This window comes from Pelophylax lessonae (assembly GCF_965119305.1).
Source record: "Pelophylax lessonae genome assembly, chromosome: 12".
NCBI lineage: Eukaryota > Metazoa > Chordata > Amphibia > Anura > Ranidae > Pelophylax > Pelophylax lessonae.
The window spans coordinates 77,601,101-77,616,206 of NC_138779.1; the positions used below are offsets into that span (position 1 = coordinate 77,601,101).

At 41.9% G+C, this 15,106-nt stretch overlaps 1 protein-coding gene across 1 annotated transcript in view; it reads right to left on the reverse strand.

Annotated features, from left to right (window-relative positions):
- Positions 1 to 15,106, reverse strand: part of SLC2A5 (solute carrier family 2 member 5) — a 106,603-nt gene that overhangs the window by 39,737 nt on the left and 51,760 nt on the right. Inside the window, exons 6-7 of the mRNA XM_082274287.1 lie at positions 12,445 to 12,597; positions 6,612 to 6,737 (exon numbers count right to left, since the gene is read on the reverse strand). Coding sequence (XP_082130413.1) covers positions 6,612 to 6,737; positions 12,445 to 12,597 — 279 coding nt within the window. The remainder of the gene's footprint in view (positions 1 to 6,611; positions 6,738 to 12,444; positions 12,598 to 15,106) is intronic.

A 15,106-nucleotide genomic window follows, 5' to 3' on the forward strand; every position in this document is an offset into this window, starting at 1 on the left:
AAGGGGTTAAAGTGTAGCTAAACCAAAACACAGAAGAACAGATTAGATCTCACAAATGAAACGGGACACCTTTAGGATCACACTGCAGCAACTTAGGATGCGACTTGTGAGACCCCAAGTCGCATGACATGTGAAATCCTGTGTTAGTCAATGAAAGCTGTCTTAATTAGCACTACTGAAGTCGCTCCGACTGTAGAAATGGTTCCTGTACTACTTCAAGGCGATTTCTATATGACTTGTGTCCATAGACTTTAATGGAAGTCGCCTCCAAGTCAGATCCTCATCTATATTAATGCCATTTGGATCCAACATTACAGGAAGATTACCCAGGCATTCCCTGCGATGTAGCCTGTCCCTCGCTTCAAAGTCACATCAAGTAGTACTCAAGTCAACAGCAAATCACCAGAAAGTTGCACCGTAAGTCATACAACTTTCAGGTCGCAGTAGGGTGAACTAAGCATAAAGTGCTCTGTTTGAAGGGAATATATCTTAATTAAAAAAAAGCCCTCCAGGATATAGAATATTCTCTACAGAAAACTGAACAATGCTTTTCAGCAGATCTTGGATAACCTAACTAATCCTACAAATTCTTCCTCCCCCTCCTAACACCAATGCTTACTAACCTCTAATAAAGATGCATATGCTTACTTATTTTCAGCCTGCTCCAGTCTGGTCACATGAACTGACTACTCTGTGTCAGCCAATACTGCTGCAGTGCAGAGGAGGGAATGCAAACAACTGATGGGCCAGACTAGACATGTGCAATTCATTACGTTCTGAATTACTGAATTACAACAGTAACAAATTTAAATGAATCCAAAATAATGAACCAAAATTTGAATCGAATTATGAAACAAATTTGAATTTAATTTGAAAAAAAAAATTCAAATCAAAATCAAATTTGAAAAAATTAGAAATCAATTAAAAAAAATACAATAAAAAAAGAATATAAAATAATAAAAATAAAGAAATAGTAAAGAATAGGATAGAATTTAATAGAATAAAATAGAATATATAACCATATCCTGAAATTGGAATTTCGAATAGAATAAATATGATTTTGAATAGAAAAGATTAGAATAGAATCCAAAACAATGGAATCCAAAATAATAGAAAATAATAGAATAGATAATAAAAGAAAAGAAAATAAAAAAATGGAAAAAGAATAGAATAAAATTTAATAGAAAAGAAAGAATATATAGGTTGAATGGGGCCTTGGCTCTGGCCCCTTCCACTTCTCCGCTGGCTCCAGTGGGGGGATTTCCTTGGTTCTCCCCGGGTGAGCGGCTATCGTTTCTGGGCTCCTGGGCCAGCGACGGTGAGGTCAGCTTGGCTCGTTTCTGGTCGGATGGGCAGTTGGTCCCCCTGGGGACACTACGTGATCGCTATGGGAGCTTTCCATTTGATTTCTGGAGGCACCGACAGCTGTCCCATTTCGTGGCCTCGCTTTGTCAGCGGGCGCAGATCAGGACCGAGCTTACTGGCTTTGAGCGTCTATGGGCGGCCCGTGACCCCCAGCCGCATCTAATTTCCTTTCTGTATAAGTTGTTGGAGTCGGCCAGGCCCCCCTCAAAGCCTTACTTTATCCGGGCATGGGAGAGAGACTTGGATCTGGAGTTCTCCCCCGAACAACTCCATAGAATGTACCGCATGACCCATTCTAGCTCGGTAGACTCAAAAACGCAAGAGAATAACTACAAACTGCTTACTAGGTGGTATAGGGTCCCAGCCACTCTGGCCAGGTTTTGCCCCGGGGTCTCGGATGGCTGCTGGAGGGGCTGTGGGCAGAGGGGGACGCTCCTCCATGTCTGGTGGTCGTGCCCCTTGCTCCGCCCGTTCTGGGATATGGTTCGGCAACACATTCGGGCTGGCACCGGTGTGGACCTGCCGGACTCCCCGGGTCTTTTTCTCCTGCATGCCCCTCTGGTGCCCATTCCGAAATACAAACGAAGCGCTCTCCCACATTTGCTCAATGTGGCTAAGCGCCTTATCCCGATCCATTGGAAGACCTCCAGGGTCCCTAGTGAAGCAGACTGGCTTCGTAAGGTGAAGGAGATTATGGAGGCTGAGGAGTGGCTGGCGACTTGTAGGGGAGCCAAGGAACAATTTGATGCTGCCTGGTCCCAGTGGCGTTTTTACGCCCCGAATTCTTTTCCTGTGTCCTCCAGTCTGGACGTGGCCCTCTTGGCGCTGGCCGATCCTGAGTTCCGCCGACAAGTCCAACAGGCCTCGGAGGTTCCTACTACCTAGCTACATTTCTCACCCTGTCGGTGGTGTGAGTTGTGGGCGCCAGGCGCGGACCTCCCTGTTCCCTTTCTCCCCTCCCTCTTCCCCCCCCCCTTCCCCCCCCTTCTTTTTTCTTTCCCTTTCCTTTCTCTCCTTCCTTTTTTCTTCTCTCTATCTCTTTTTTCTTTGTTTCTGGCTGGCGAAGCTTCCTCCCCCCCCTTCTCTGATGCTCTGGATGGGGATCCTCGATGCTGGAGTGGTGGGCCATAGTGTGTAGATTGGTTTGGTGGTCCGGGCTCTCTCTTCCCCTGCCCCCTCCGGGGTTTGGGGTTGGGCCAACTGGGGCCGAATGCCCAGGCCTGGGAGAGCCCCGGCCCCGTCAGTTTTTGGTTACTTAGCGGCCGGACCCCGGCCGAGGGTCTTCGATCCCACTCAGCAGCTCCTCTGATGTGAGCTGGGGTTTGAGGCGAGTCGCCTCGATGTTATGTTGTGTCCTTTTTTTTTTCTATATGCTTGTGCCAGTGCTCTGCCCATCCATCCTGTATACTTTTGTTCTTGTATTTTTGTCGATTGTTATTGCACTTTTATTTTCAATAAAAATTGATTATACAAAAAAAAAAAAAAAAAAAAAAAGAAAGAATATGACCATCTTCGAAGTTCGCCTTTCGAATAGAATCAATTTCAATATAAAAGATCAGAATAGAAATTAATAGAAAAAAATAGAAGAGAAAATAAGAGAATAGAATTGAAAAGAATAGAAAACCAATAATGTAGAATAGAATAAAATAGAATATAACCGTTTAATTCTTTCTATTTTATTCTATTGATTTTCTATTCTATTCTCCTATTTTCTATTCTATTATTTTCTATTATTTTCTATCCTATTCTAATATTATGTATACGAAATCAAATTAACTCATTTCGGAAGATGGTTATATAGTCTTTCTATTTTATTCCATTCTGTTCTATTGTTTTTCTATTCTTTTCTATTCTATTCTATTATATGGTTTTCTATTATTTCCTATTATATTCTAATCTTTTCTATTGAAATTCATTCTATTTGAAATTCGAGTTTCAGAAGATGGTTATATATTTTTTTTTATTTTATTCTGTTCTCTTCTATTGTTTTTCTAGTCTATTCTTTCCTATTCTCTAATTTTCTATTCTATTTTTTTCAAATTTGAATTAATTCTATTCGAAATTCTAATTTCTTAAGATGGTATATTATAACTATCTACCGAAATTCTAATTTCAAAAAGAATGAATTTGAATAGAAAAGATAACAATATAATAGAAAATAATAGAATAGAAAATACAAAAGAATAGAATAGAAAAAAACTAAATAGAATAGAAAACAATTGAATAAAATAGAAAGAATATAACAGTTATGTCCCATCAACATCTGTCACAGTTCCCACAGTGCCCTATGCACATCTGCCACAGTGTACCATCAGTGCCCCATGCACATCTGTCGCAGTGCACCAGTGCCCCATCAACATTTGTCACAGGGTACCACAGTGCCCCTTGCACATCAGTCCAGTGTACCACCAGTGCCCCATCAGCATCTGTCACAAGGTACTACCAGTGCCCCATGCACATCTGTCACAGTGTAACATTGTCCCATCAGCATCTGTCACAAGGTATCACAGTGCCCCATCAACATTTGTCACAGAGTACCATTGTCCTGTCAACATCTGTCACAGAGTACCTCTGGTGCCTCAGGCACTACTGTCACAGTGCACCAGTTCCCAATCAACATTTGTCACTGCACCTTTGTCCCATCGACATCTGTCATAGTGCATTAGTTACCCCGCCAACATTTACCATATGTACCATTGTCCTATCAACATCTGTCACAGGGTACAACTAGATCCCCATGCACATCTGTCACAATGCACCAGTGCCGCATCAACATCTGTCGAAGTGTACCATTGTCCCATCAACATCTGTCACAGCGTACTATTGTCCCATCAACATCTGTCACAGGGTATCACCAGTGCCCCATGCACAACATCTGTCACAGTGCAGAATAGAATCCACACCAATGAAATACAAAAGAATAGAAGGTAAGAGAACAGAAAATATAATAGAATAGAAATAATATAACCTAACCATCTTCAGAAATTCAAATTTTGAATAGAATGAATTTGAATAGAAAAGATTAGAACAAAATAGAAAAGAAAATAATAGAAAAATAAAATAAAAGAATAGAATTTAAAATAAGAGAATAGAATAGAAAAGCAATAGAACAGAATAAAATAGAAAAAATATGACCGTCTTCCAAAATTCTAAATTTAAATAGAATAAATTTAAACTCAAAAGAAATAGAATCCAAAACAATGGAATCCAAAATAATAGAAAAAAATAGAATTGAAAATAAGAGAATAGAATAAATAAACAATAGGTGGAATGCATTCCACCCCCATGAATGCGTAACCATTAGGCTCTCCACTGGCTCAGACTTCTCCTGACTTCTCCCATTTGTTGATCCTCTACAGAGACTACTTGATTGATGATATACGATATATCTAAACTTTATGATGACCTTTGATTAGTTGGGACCTCTCCAGATCCAATGGGCAGAAAATGACAGCTGTTGTATGAAGATATTGTTTATTATATGTTTATTGTTGGAGAAGCTCGCCATCAAATACTTTCCTGAAGAAGCAGGCTGTTGCCCTGGAAAACACACCTGCGTCTAATGCAATTTATGGCGAGACAATCCACCACCCAACTGCATCAGGGTGGGTGGATAAGTGTGACTATTAGGGAATTATAGTATTCTTATATAGAGCTATATGTATGTCTAATCTCTGGTAAAAATCTTTTATCTGTCAATTCTATTCCATTCTATTCTAATCTTTTCTATTTTAATTTGAATTCATTCTATTTGAAATTCGAATTTCGGAACATGGTTACGGTATATATTATATTCTTTTTATTTTATCCTATTGATTCTCTATTCTATTATTTTCTATTCTATTCTCCTATGTTCTATTCTATTATTTTTTTTCTATTCTTTTCTATTCTAATCTTTTCTATTCAAATGCAAATTCATTCTTTTCAAAATATGAATTCCGGAAGATGGTTTTATTGTTTTTCTATTCTATTCTATTCTATTCTATTACTTCTTAATGCATCCTTTGCATTAAGGTAAAAAATGTTTAGGCATCATTATCCCCCCTCACCTCTCCCTTTTATTTACCTGGGCCCTTTTTCGATCCACCGCTGAACACGTCTGAAGCTCTTCTCTCCCCTCATTTTCTGGTCTCACAAACTTTGCGGAGGCAGCAGGAGCGATTGGTTCCCGCTGCGGTCAATCAAAGCCAGTAACAAGGGAGCCGGGGCAAGTCCCACTTTCTGTGTCAATAGATGCAGACAGGGAGGCTTGGGAACGAGCCAGTATGAGTGCTCCATAGAAAGTGGCTTTCTAAGGGGGCAGTCATTGGAGGGGAGGTGCCAAGAGCCCCTGTAGATCCTGCACTTCTCTATGCAGCCGCAACAACACCTTGCCTCTTTCTCCCCTGGTCTCAGCATTCAGCAGACTCTGGAAGCTGACTCCAGCCCTCCTCTGATTCACCTCCAGACCCTGCACTTCTTCCCTGATCCATCCGCATCTTCCTGGCAGGAGCAGAAGGTAAGGGGGTACATTGTGATGTAAGGAAGGGTGGGTGACGCTTGACATCTCGTGTAAGGGGGGTGGAGTGCTTTGGACCTTTAATCCTACAGATATAACCGGCCCTTTGAGGGCAACTATAATGCTGATGCGGCCCGCAATGAAATTGAGTTAATAATTCTTGTTACAGAGAACCAAGTATGTGGTTATTCCTAGCCATTCCTAGTTCTAAGGCCTACTGTCAAACAATGAACTAGTCACTGAGTTATTGTCAAGTTAAAGTAGAACTATAGGTAAAACATTTTTTTTTAGATTTATGATAGAGTAAGGGCAGGTTATAACCCTTGTTGGTTCACTTTTTGTCATTTGTGCCTTTTAGCTTAATTTCCTGTCCTATAGCTAAAACAGGAAGTGAGAGCAAATCCCTGCAAATTAAGTTAATCCCTTGAACCAGAACTAGTGACCCCATGGGAAGATTTTCCCTCTATTGCTGTTCTAGGGACAACCACAAATTTGGGATTTCCTTTTACTTTCGCTACTAATGGTTAACAGGACAAATAGAGAGGATGAACACTGACACGGCAATAAAAACCTGACAGGGGTTACAATCCCTTTCCACTCTATACAAAACTAAAGAAAAAGCTTTGCATTTAGTTATACTTTTACTAACACATTCTGACACTGACAGATTCGGTCTATGCATCTACGCTTTAAAAAAACACTTGTCATGAAAGAGTTAATACATTTTTCTACATTAGCCAATGCTTACCATTTCTGGCTTTTTCCTCCTTGCCCTTGTGCAGCAGTGTGTATCTTGGACTTTCAGGAAAAAAGGGAAGTAGAATAACCTCTAGTACAGCAGGAATTCCGGTGAGAGCCAGCAGTATTGGCCAACCTGTGTAAATTGTGAGCGTGAGAAGTGGTACAAAGCTTTAAATATATATATATATATATATATATATATATATATATATATATATATATATATATATACATATATATATATATATATATACTTATCAGATTATAGAGTCTACTCAATATAGAGAGAATTACAGAAAATTAAAAAGGGAATTTCAAACTTAAGGCCACAGTAGCAGAGTTGAAATAAGTCTCCCATTCAGCTGCACTACTTCTGCGTAACATTTATGAGCAGCCTGATCAACAGGCGCTTCCAGGGACAATATAAATTACCTGGGACAGGTAATATATATATACACACACACACACATATATATATATATATATATATATATATATATATATATATATATATATATATATATATTTATATATACTGTATATACACACACAGTAAAGCCTTGGATTGCGAGCATAATTTGCTCCGGAAACATGCTTGTAATCCAAAGCGCTCTTATATCAAAGTGAATTGCCCCATAAGAAATAATGGAGACTCAGATGATTTCTTCCACAACCATTTATTCATAAATCCTTCAGTTTTTAGTCCATATTAAAAGATTATAGCAATGTTCATAGACAAATGGCGGCCTCCACAAGGGGATTAGAAGCGAAATCCAGCAGGAGCTACAGTGTAAAAAAGAGAAGAGAGGCGCCTCAAAGTAGCAATATGGTTACATTTAATGAGGGTACAACATTTAGTAACTTACATGGTTGATGATTAAAAGAGGCACATCTAAGAATGCAGGCACCCAGGGTAAAGATGTCCACTTAGATCATCCTCCTCACCGCCGTCAGTCTGCAGTCGTGACCGGGAAGACTACTCTGCAGTAGGGCGATCTGAAAGCAAGGGTTGAAGCGCTCGTGGAGTGCAGTGTGGAAGGGATGACGTCGATGGCGGTGCGGAGGATGGTCTATGTGGACAGCTTTACCCCAGATGCCTACATACTTAGATGTGCCCATTTTAATCATCAACCATGTGAGTTGCTAAATGTTGTACCTTCAATAAATGTTACCATATTGCTACACTTAGAGGCACTCTCTTCTCTTTTATACTCAGTTGTGACATGACTCTACTCGTATATCAAGTCATCGCTTGTTTATCAAGTCAAAATTTATACAAAACTTTTTGCAAAACGCTCACAAACTAAGTTACTCTCAATGCAAGGTTTTACTGTATATATACACTGCTCAGAAAAAGTAAAGGAACACTTTGAAAACACATCAGATCTCAACTTGGAAAAATCTCATGCTGGATATCTATACTGCTATGGACTGGGTAATGTGTTAGGAATGAAAGGATGCCACATCATTTGATGAAAAGGAAAATTATCAACCTACAGAGGGCTGAATTCAAAGACTCCCCCAAAATCAAAGTGAAAAAATGATGCAGCAGGCTAGTCCATTTTGCTGACATTTTATTGCAGAAACTTAAAATGGTACTCAGTAGTTTGTATGACCCCCCCCCCCCCCCACGTGCTTGTATGCATGCCTGACAATGTCGGGGCATACTCCTAATGAGACAATGGATGGTGTCCTGGGGTATTTCCTCCCATATCTGGACCAGGTCATCACTGAGCTCCTGAATAGACTGCAACCTGGTGGCGTCAGAAGGATCAAAACATAATGTCCCAGAGGTGTTCTTTTGGATTTAGGTCAGGCAAGCTTAGGGTCTATTCAATGGTATCTATTCCTTCATCCTCCAGGAACTAGCTGCATACTCTCACCACATGAGGCCAGGCATTTTCATGCACCAGGAGGAACCCAGGACCCACGGCACCAGCATAGGGTCTGACAATGGGTCCAAAGATTTCATCCCAATACCTATTGAGAGTCAGGTTGCCATTGTCTAGCCTGTAGTGGTCTGGGCGTCCCTCCATGGATATGGCTCCCCAGACCATCACTGACCCACCACCAATCCGGTAATGCTGAACAATGGTACAGGCAGCATGATGTTCTCCACGGCTTCTCCAGACCTTTGACGTCTGTCACATGTGCTCAGGGTGAACCTGCTCTCATCTGTGAAAAGCACAGGGCGCCAGTACCTGCCAACTCTGGTGTTCAATGGCAAATGCCAATCGAGCTCCACAGTGTCGGGCAGTGAGCACAGGGCCCACTAGAGGGCATTGGGCCCCCAGTCCACCCTCATGAAGTCTGTTTTTAATTGTTTGGTCAGAGACATTCAAGAGGAAGTAAACCCGTTTAAAAAAATTTGAAAAAAAAAAAAAACCTGTAAAGAAAAAGACATAATGAGCTAGTATGTGTCGCATACTAGCTCATTATGAAGTACTTACCTAAAACGAAGCCCCCTCAGTGCCGACAGGACGGCCGACATGTTAGGCCATCCTGCTTCCTGGATCTAGTCCTCCGGCCATCAGATTGGCCGGGGGCGCGATTACATCACTCCCGCGCATGCACGCGGGAGCCGCCGTTCACGGCACTGGGATCTGAAGGAACGGCATGGGTGGCCGTTCCTTCAGAGCGCATGCGCCGATGACGTCATCAACTGCATGCAATGTAAATATCTCCTAAACGGTGCAAGTTTAGGAGATGTTTATAGCACCTATATGTAAGCCTTAATGTAGGCTTACCTATAGGTAAATGTCAACAAAGTGGGTTTACAACCTCTTTCACACCAATGGCCTGCTGGAGGTCATTTTTTAGGGCTCTAGCAATGCTCATCCTGTTCCTCCTTGCACAAAGAAGCAAATACTGGTCCTGTTGAAGGGTTAAGGACGTTTTTTGGCCTGTTTCCTGGAATCTCCTCCATGCTCTTGAGACTGTGGTTGGAGACACAGCAAACCTTTTGGCAATGGCACGTATTGATGTGCCATCCTGGAGGAGTTGTAATGCCTGTGCAACCCCTATAGGGCCCAGGTATCACCTAATGCTTCCAGTAGTGACACTGACCCTAGCCAAATGCAAAAATAGTGAAAAACAGTAAGAAAAGATGAGTAGACCAATTATGTTTTGGAGGTTGTCTCATTGTTGCCCATCTAGTGCCCCTGTTGTTAATTTCATTAACACCAAAGTAGCTGAAACGAATTAACAACCCCCTCTGCTACTTAACCAACCAGACCAATATCCCAGGTGTTTTAATGACTTGATGCTATACTCTGATTAAAAAGTGTTCCTTTAATTTTTGAGCAGTGTATATATCTATCTCAAAAAAATTAAAGGAACACTTTGAAAACACATCAGATCTTAATGTGGAAAAATACCATGCTGGATATCTATACTGATATGAACTGGGTAATGTGTTAGAAACAAAAGGATGCCACATCTTTTGATGGAAATGAAAATGATCAACCAACGAAAAAATGATGCAGCAGGCTTTTCCATTTTGCTGAAATTTTATTGCAGCCACTCAAAATGGTACTCAGTGGGGGCTATTCAATGCTATCAATTCCCTCATCCTCCAAGAACTGGCTGCATACTCTCACCACATGAGGCCAGGTATTGGCATGCCCAGAAGCTGTTTAGCAGGGAAAGACGTGCCTGCACCCGAAGTGACAAGCGGGGCCGGTGCAGGCGCATTGATTCCTGGGAGCAATGACGTTCAGCTCCCAGGAGTCATCGCAAACAGGAAGAGACGGCGCGGGCCGCGGCCGCAGGGGGGAGGAAGTAGAAGGAAGGTAAGTATACTTTCTTCAAAAACAAGGTAAGTAAAGAAAAAAAAAATCGGGAGCATCCGTTTGTTTTTCAGGGCAGTCACAGCAAGCAGACGGGCCAAACTTGTTTTTGAGCCCGGAACTCCGCTTTAAACCCTGTGCATGCTCTTCCTCACTGCCTTGGTGTTGTCTCCATGTGCCCCTGACCTGCGTTCTTGTGTCCCTGCATCCTGATCCTGGACCCTGATCCTGACCCTGGAACAAAGATGGCTCGCACGGCTGGCTTATTTTAATTACAAGATATACTACAAGCCAGGGCAGTTTATTAGTCATGCTGGTGCCCTCTCTCGTTTCCCAGTAAAGAAACCCATTGAAGATATAGACCTGAGTCAAGAACACTTAGGCTGGCCATACTAGGCTCGAATCTGGGCCAATTCAGCAGGAACCAGCTGAGATTCGAACAGTTAATGGGCAGGCTGAATGTTCCAAGTTGATCATTTAATCAACTTGGGTACAACCAGCCTGCTGGATTCTCTTGCATTTATCGCTAGTGCTTCCTATAGCCGCTAGCAATAATCATGGTCTTCTCCCAGCAGGGACGGCTTCCCCCGCCCTTTTCCACTGGGAAAAGACAATGGCCCGGCAGGAGTAATTCCCCTGTCAACCTGTGGTTGCAGGAAAGAAATTCGCTCCATGTATGGCAGGCCTTAGAGGTTGTTCCTGTCTTGCCCAAACAGCTTTCCTCTGCGCACCTGTCCCAGGGGCAACAAACATACTTGAGGAATATACCCTGGGTGAATAGGCCATCCTATACCAGAAGGACCCTGACGTTTCCCAGATACAATGATTCTTCTCTTGGCAGCAGAAACCAACTTCCCAGGAATATCAGGGGTTACTGGACAGGCCTAGGGTTCTGCTATGGCTTTGGGCCAGCTGGAAGTACAAGATAATGTGTTTTACCATCAAGTTTGCATTCCTACTAAACAACAGGACATTCTGCAAACTGTGATCCTGCACGCCTGTCGTATGCCCTATCTGGTCTAACTAAGGGCAGTTGCTGGCAAAGTATTCTGACTATGTTGTGTAAAGTTACCTGTTCTCACTTTCATTATATTGTGCCTTATGAAAATGTTGTATTCTGTTATCTTTATTTGTTTATTGCCTGATGCTGAGGACTGCATCTGTCAAAGTGGGGAGGAGTATAGCCAGGTGTAGGTTAGCCTTCCTGCACAGGTGTCACTATTACAACAGCCTCATTGAAGAAAGGATGAGGGAGGAGACAAAACTCTTGTCCCTCTGAAGCCTCCGTAGGCCTCATCAGGGTAGCAGGCGCCTGACTGGATGTTGCTGCACTGAATGACCTCGGGGGCCACCCTTAGTGAGGGCAGTGCTAATAATAAGCACTGTTCCACTGTAGTTGGTGCCCATTTGCAAAGTGGTTAGGTCAGGGACGGAAACCCACCCTGGGAACAGTGCAGGGACCTTACACCTGAGCTGTTACCTTGGATCTCTTTTCTTCTGCCTTTTGGGTGCCTACCAGTCTAACAGTCACCACCTACCAGTCACCTCCTTTGTCAGATGGTGTCAGGTATCGCAAACCTGCCTTCTGTCTTCTACAGTATTAACCTGTATTCTACAGTATTAAAACCGTGCACTACAAGTCCTTCTGTAAAGTACTTTCGTACTGGGTTTAGCTGTGATATTCAGGCCCTGTTGCCACCTTGATGGAACTTTGAGCATTTCTTGGTCTCCATGTGCATTTACTTCACTTTGGGTACCGAACATCTGGCCCCTCTTACACACTCTTGCTGTAAATAACTCTCTTAACTTATAGTAAAATTCGACTCCATAAGCAACTAACTGTATATCCCCTTGTCCTTTGTACTGTCCTCTGGATGAACATACCTCATTCTTGGTAAATTGTAAAATTCTTGACATATTGTAAATATTTCCATTTCTTTTATTCATATAGTTGCTTGCCCATTAGAACTCTTTGTTGGCTAATAGGATTGATTGCTGAGAAAGTTTGGATTCTATACTGTATGTAGTATTACATATTTGCCAATAATATACCTTTTGTATTTCCAAGGATGAATCGGATCCCGAAAATCTGTGCCATAAGAATACCAACGGTAATCAACAGCTGAGGCATCACTCCAATACCGCCTCGAAGATTTTTAGGAGACATTTCTCCGAGGTACATGGGGACAACATTGGAACATAAACCTGGGCAAAAATCAATATACAGTAATTATGTTATAGTAATGAAATGACTGTTAGTGTAAAGTAAATAGTAATATATAAAATGTAATTAGCCGAAGTCTCATTTATTCTGTAGCAGCATGTGTAGTTTGGTTTTACCACTATGCCTTTAGATGTACAGTATTTGAACTGGAACTTAACTGTATCTGGGCACCACAAATTGAAAATGCTATTTAATTTGTTTTTCATATTCAAAGCAAACTCACCTATCCATCTATGTCATAATGGTAAAAAACAAAATGAATATCCGTGCTCTCTTTTACAAAATCACATTATCAAAAAGCAGCTTAAAATAAGCTTAGAAGCTTTTGACATAGTCAATAGGGTTACTTGATGCAGGTGTTAGAGTTCTTTGGTTTTGGCCCGGTTTTTCGGAAGTGGATTGAGATATTATACAAAGTCCCTTTAGCTAGCATTAAGCTGAATGGCAAGTTGTCATCTCCCTTTCCAATCCAGAAGGGGACAAGGCAGGGGTGCCCTCTTTCCCTGCCTTGTTCGTGCTGGCCACGGAACTGTTGGCGGAGGCATTGAGGGCATCCGATAAGGTAGCTGTGATTCGTGTGGGCTCCATTGTAGACAAGGTAGCACTCTATGCAGATGATTTAATTCTCTTTCTATGGGACCCTGGCCCTTTACTTTTGGAAGCACTACGGACCCTGGACCAATTTGCGGCCCTTTTCGGGTCTACGTAATAATTGGGGTAAATCCCTTGTGTTACTGATTGACCAAGGGGCTAAAAGGTTGGCTGACCCCAATGCTCCTTAGCAATGGGCAAAGACTATTAAATATTTAGGGATCAATATTTCTCCCAACACTAAGGATTTTAGACATCTTAATTTGTCCCCAGCTCCTCAGTGGTATAAACAGAGATTGAAAGCCTGGTCACATCTCTCTTTATCCCTTATAAGGAGAATTGATTAAATTAAAATTAAAATCCTTCCAGTTCTATTATACAGCCTTAGACATGCCCCAGAGTGGCTACTGAAATCATTTTTTAAACAATTAGGTGAACTTATAGTCTCCTTTATATGCAATCCCAACCAGCTTGATTTAGCAGGAGAGTTTTATGCAGACTCTGGACGCAAGGGGGCTTAACATGCCCAGACTTTTATACCTACTATTTGGCAGCCATGCTTACCCATGCTTATAACTGGCTTATCTCTGACACAAATGCCTCAGTAGTATTAGAAGCTGTGCATTCAGGATCCTATAAGACCCTCCGTAATCTCTTTTACAGGAGTCTGAGAGTTTCTCACCTGCCCCTTACAGCCGCCATGAGGGCAGTTATTAAGGCCTGGCATGCTGTCATTACTAAACCCAATATAGTGAGGGGTAAAAGGTCCCCATCAACTGCGCATCGGTTCAATCCCATGCTACAAGAATTTCATTCCTTACCAGTCCCCAATCTTTGAGCTGCTAAAGGAATCAGATACCTTATAGATATTTGTGATGGGACTGCACTATGTACATTTGATAGGTTGAAAGATAAATTGACACTGCCTAATGCTTTCTTCTTCTGATTCCTGCAATTCCGACACGCCTATGCAGCGCAATTTGGGTCCTCCTTGTTTAGATTGGAGTAGGATGATTTGGAGGTTCTCCTCCAGGTTGGCACTCTCAAAAAAACACTTTCTGTGATCTACAAGTCACTACTTCCCTCTGTTCATGTGGGACTAGATGCCCTGCTAACTGTGTGGCGTTCGGAGGAGCAGGACTTGGAAGATTTCTGGGACTGCCCATTTCAAGCACTAATAGCGCCTAAAAACCAGCTGATCCAATTTAAAATAGTGCACAGAATTTATTTTACACCACAAGGACTACATTGTATATACCCTATTTCCTCTTGCTGATGCTCTAGTGACCCTGCTGGATTTGCCCATATCTTTTGAGAGTGCCCTCAGATTAGTAGCTACTGGCGGTAAGTGACCCAGTTTATATTTACCCTACCTACTATACAGGTCCCTGTAAAAGTTGGTGTTTGCCTCCTGGGGTTAGGTGGCTCTCTGACTGTTAGTAGGGCGATGTGTACTCTCTTGGGTCTCTTATTATTTTATGCCAGGAAAGCGTTAATGCTCAAGTGGAAATCAGACACAGCCCCTAATCTGCCCTTCTGGAAGCGTTTAATCAATGAGGTTGTACTCCCTATACAAAAGCTACTTATTTGTCCCGGGATTGCCCTAGGAAATTTGAGAAGGTCTGGCACTCTGGCAGGGAACAGGAATCTCCTTATAATTCATCAACCCTTGAAGTGATTTTGTAAGAGAATGACAGAGGTGTATGAAATGTGTATTGTTTCTTCCCCCCCCCTTTTTTTTGGGGGGGGGGGGGGGTTCTATAATAGGAAGTGTTAGTAGTTCTATGTTTTATTTATTAGCTGAGGAATGCCCAAAGGCTATTTTTTGTACCTATACATCTCAAATTTTCAATAAAAATACAGTTTCAAAAAAAAAATAAGCTTAGAATAGTATAGGAA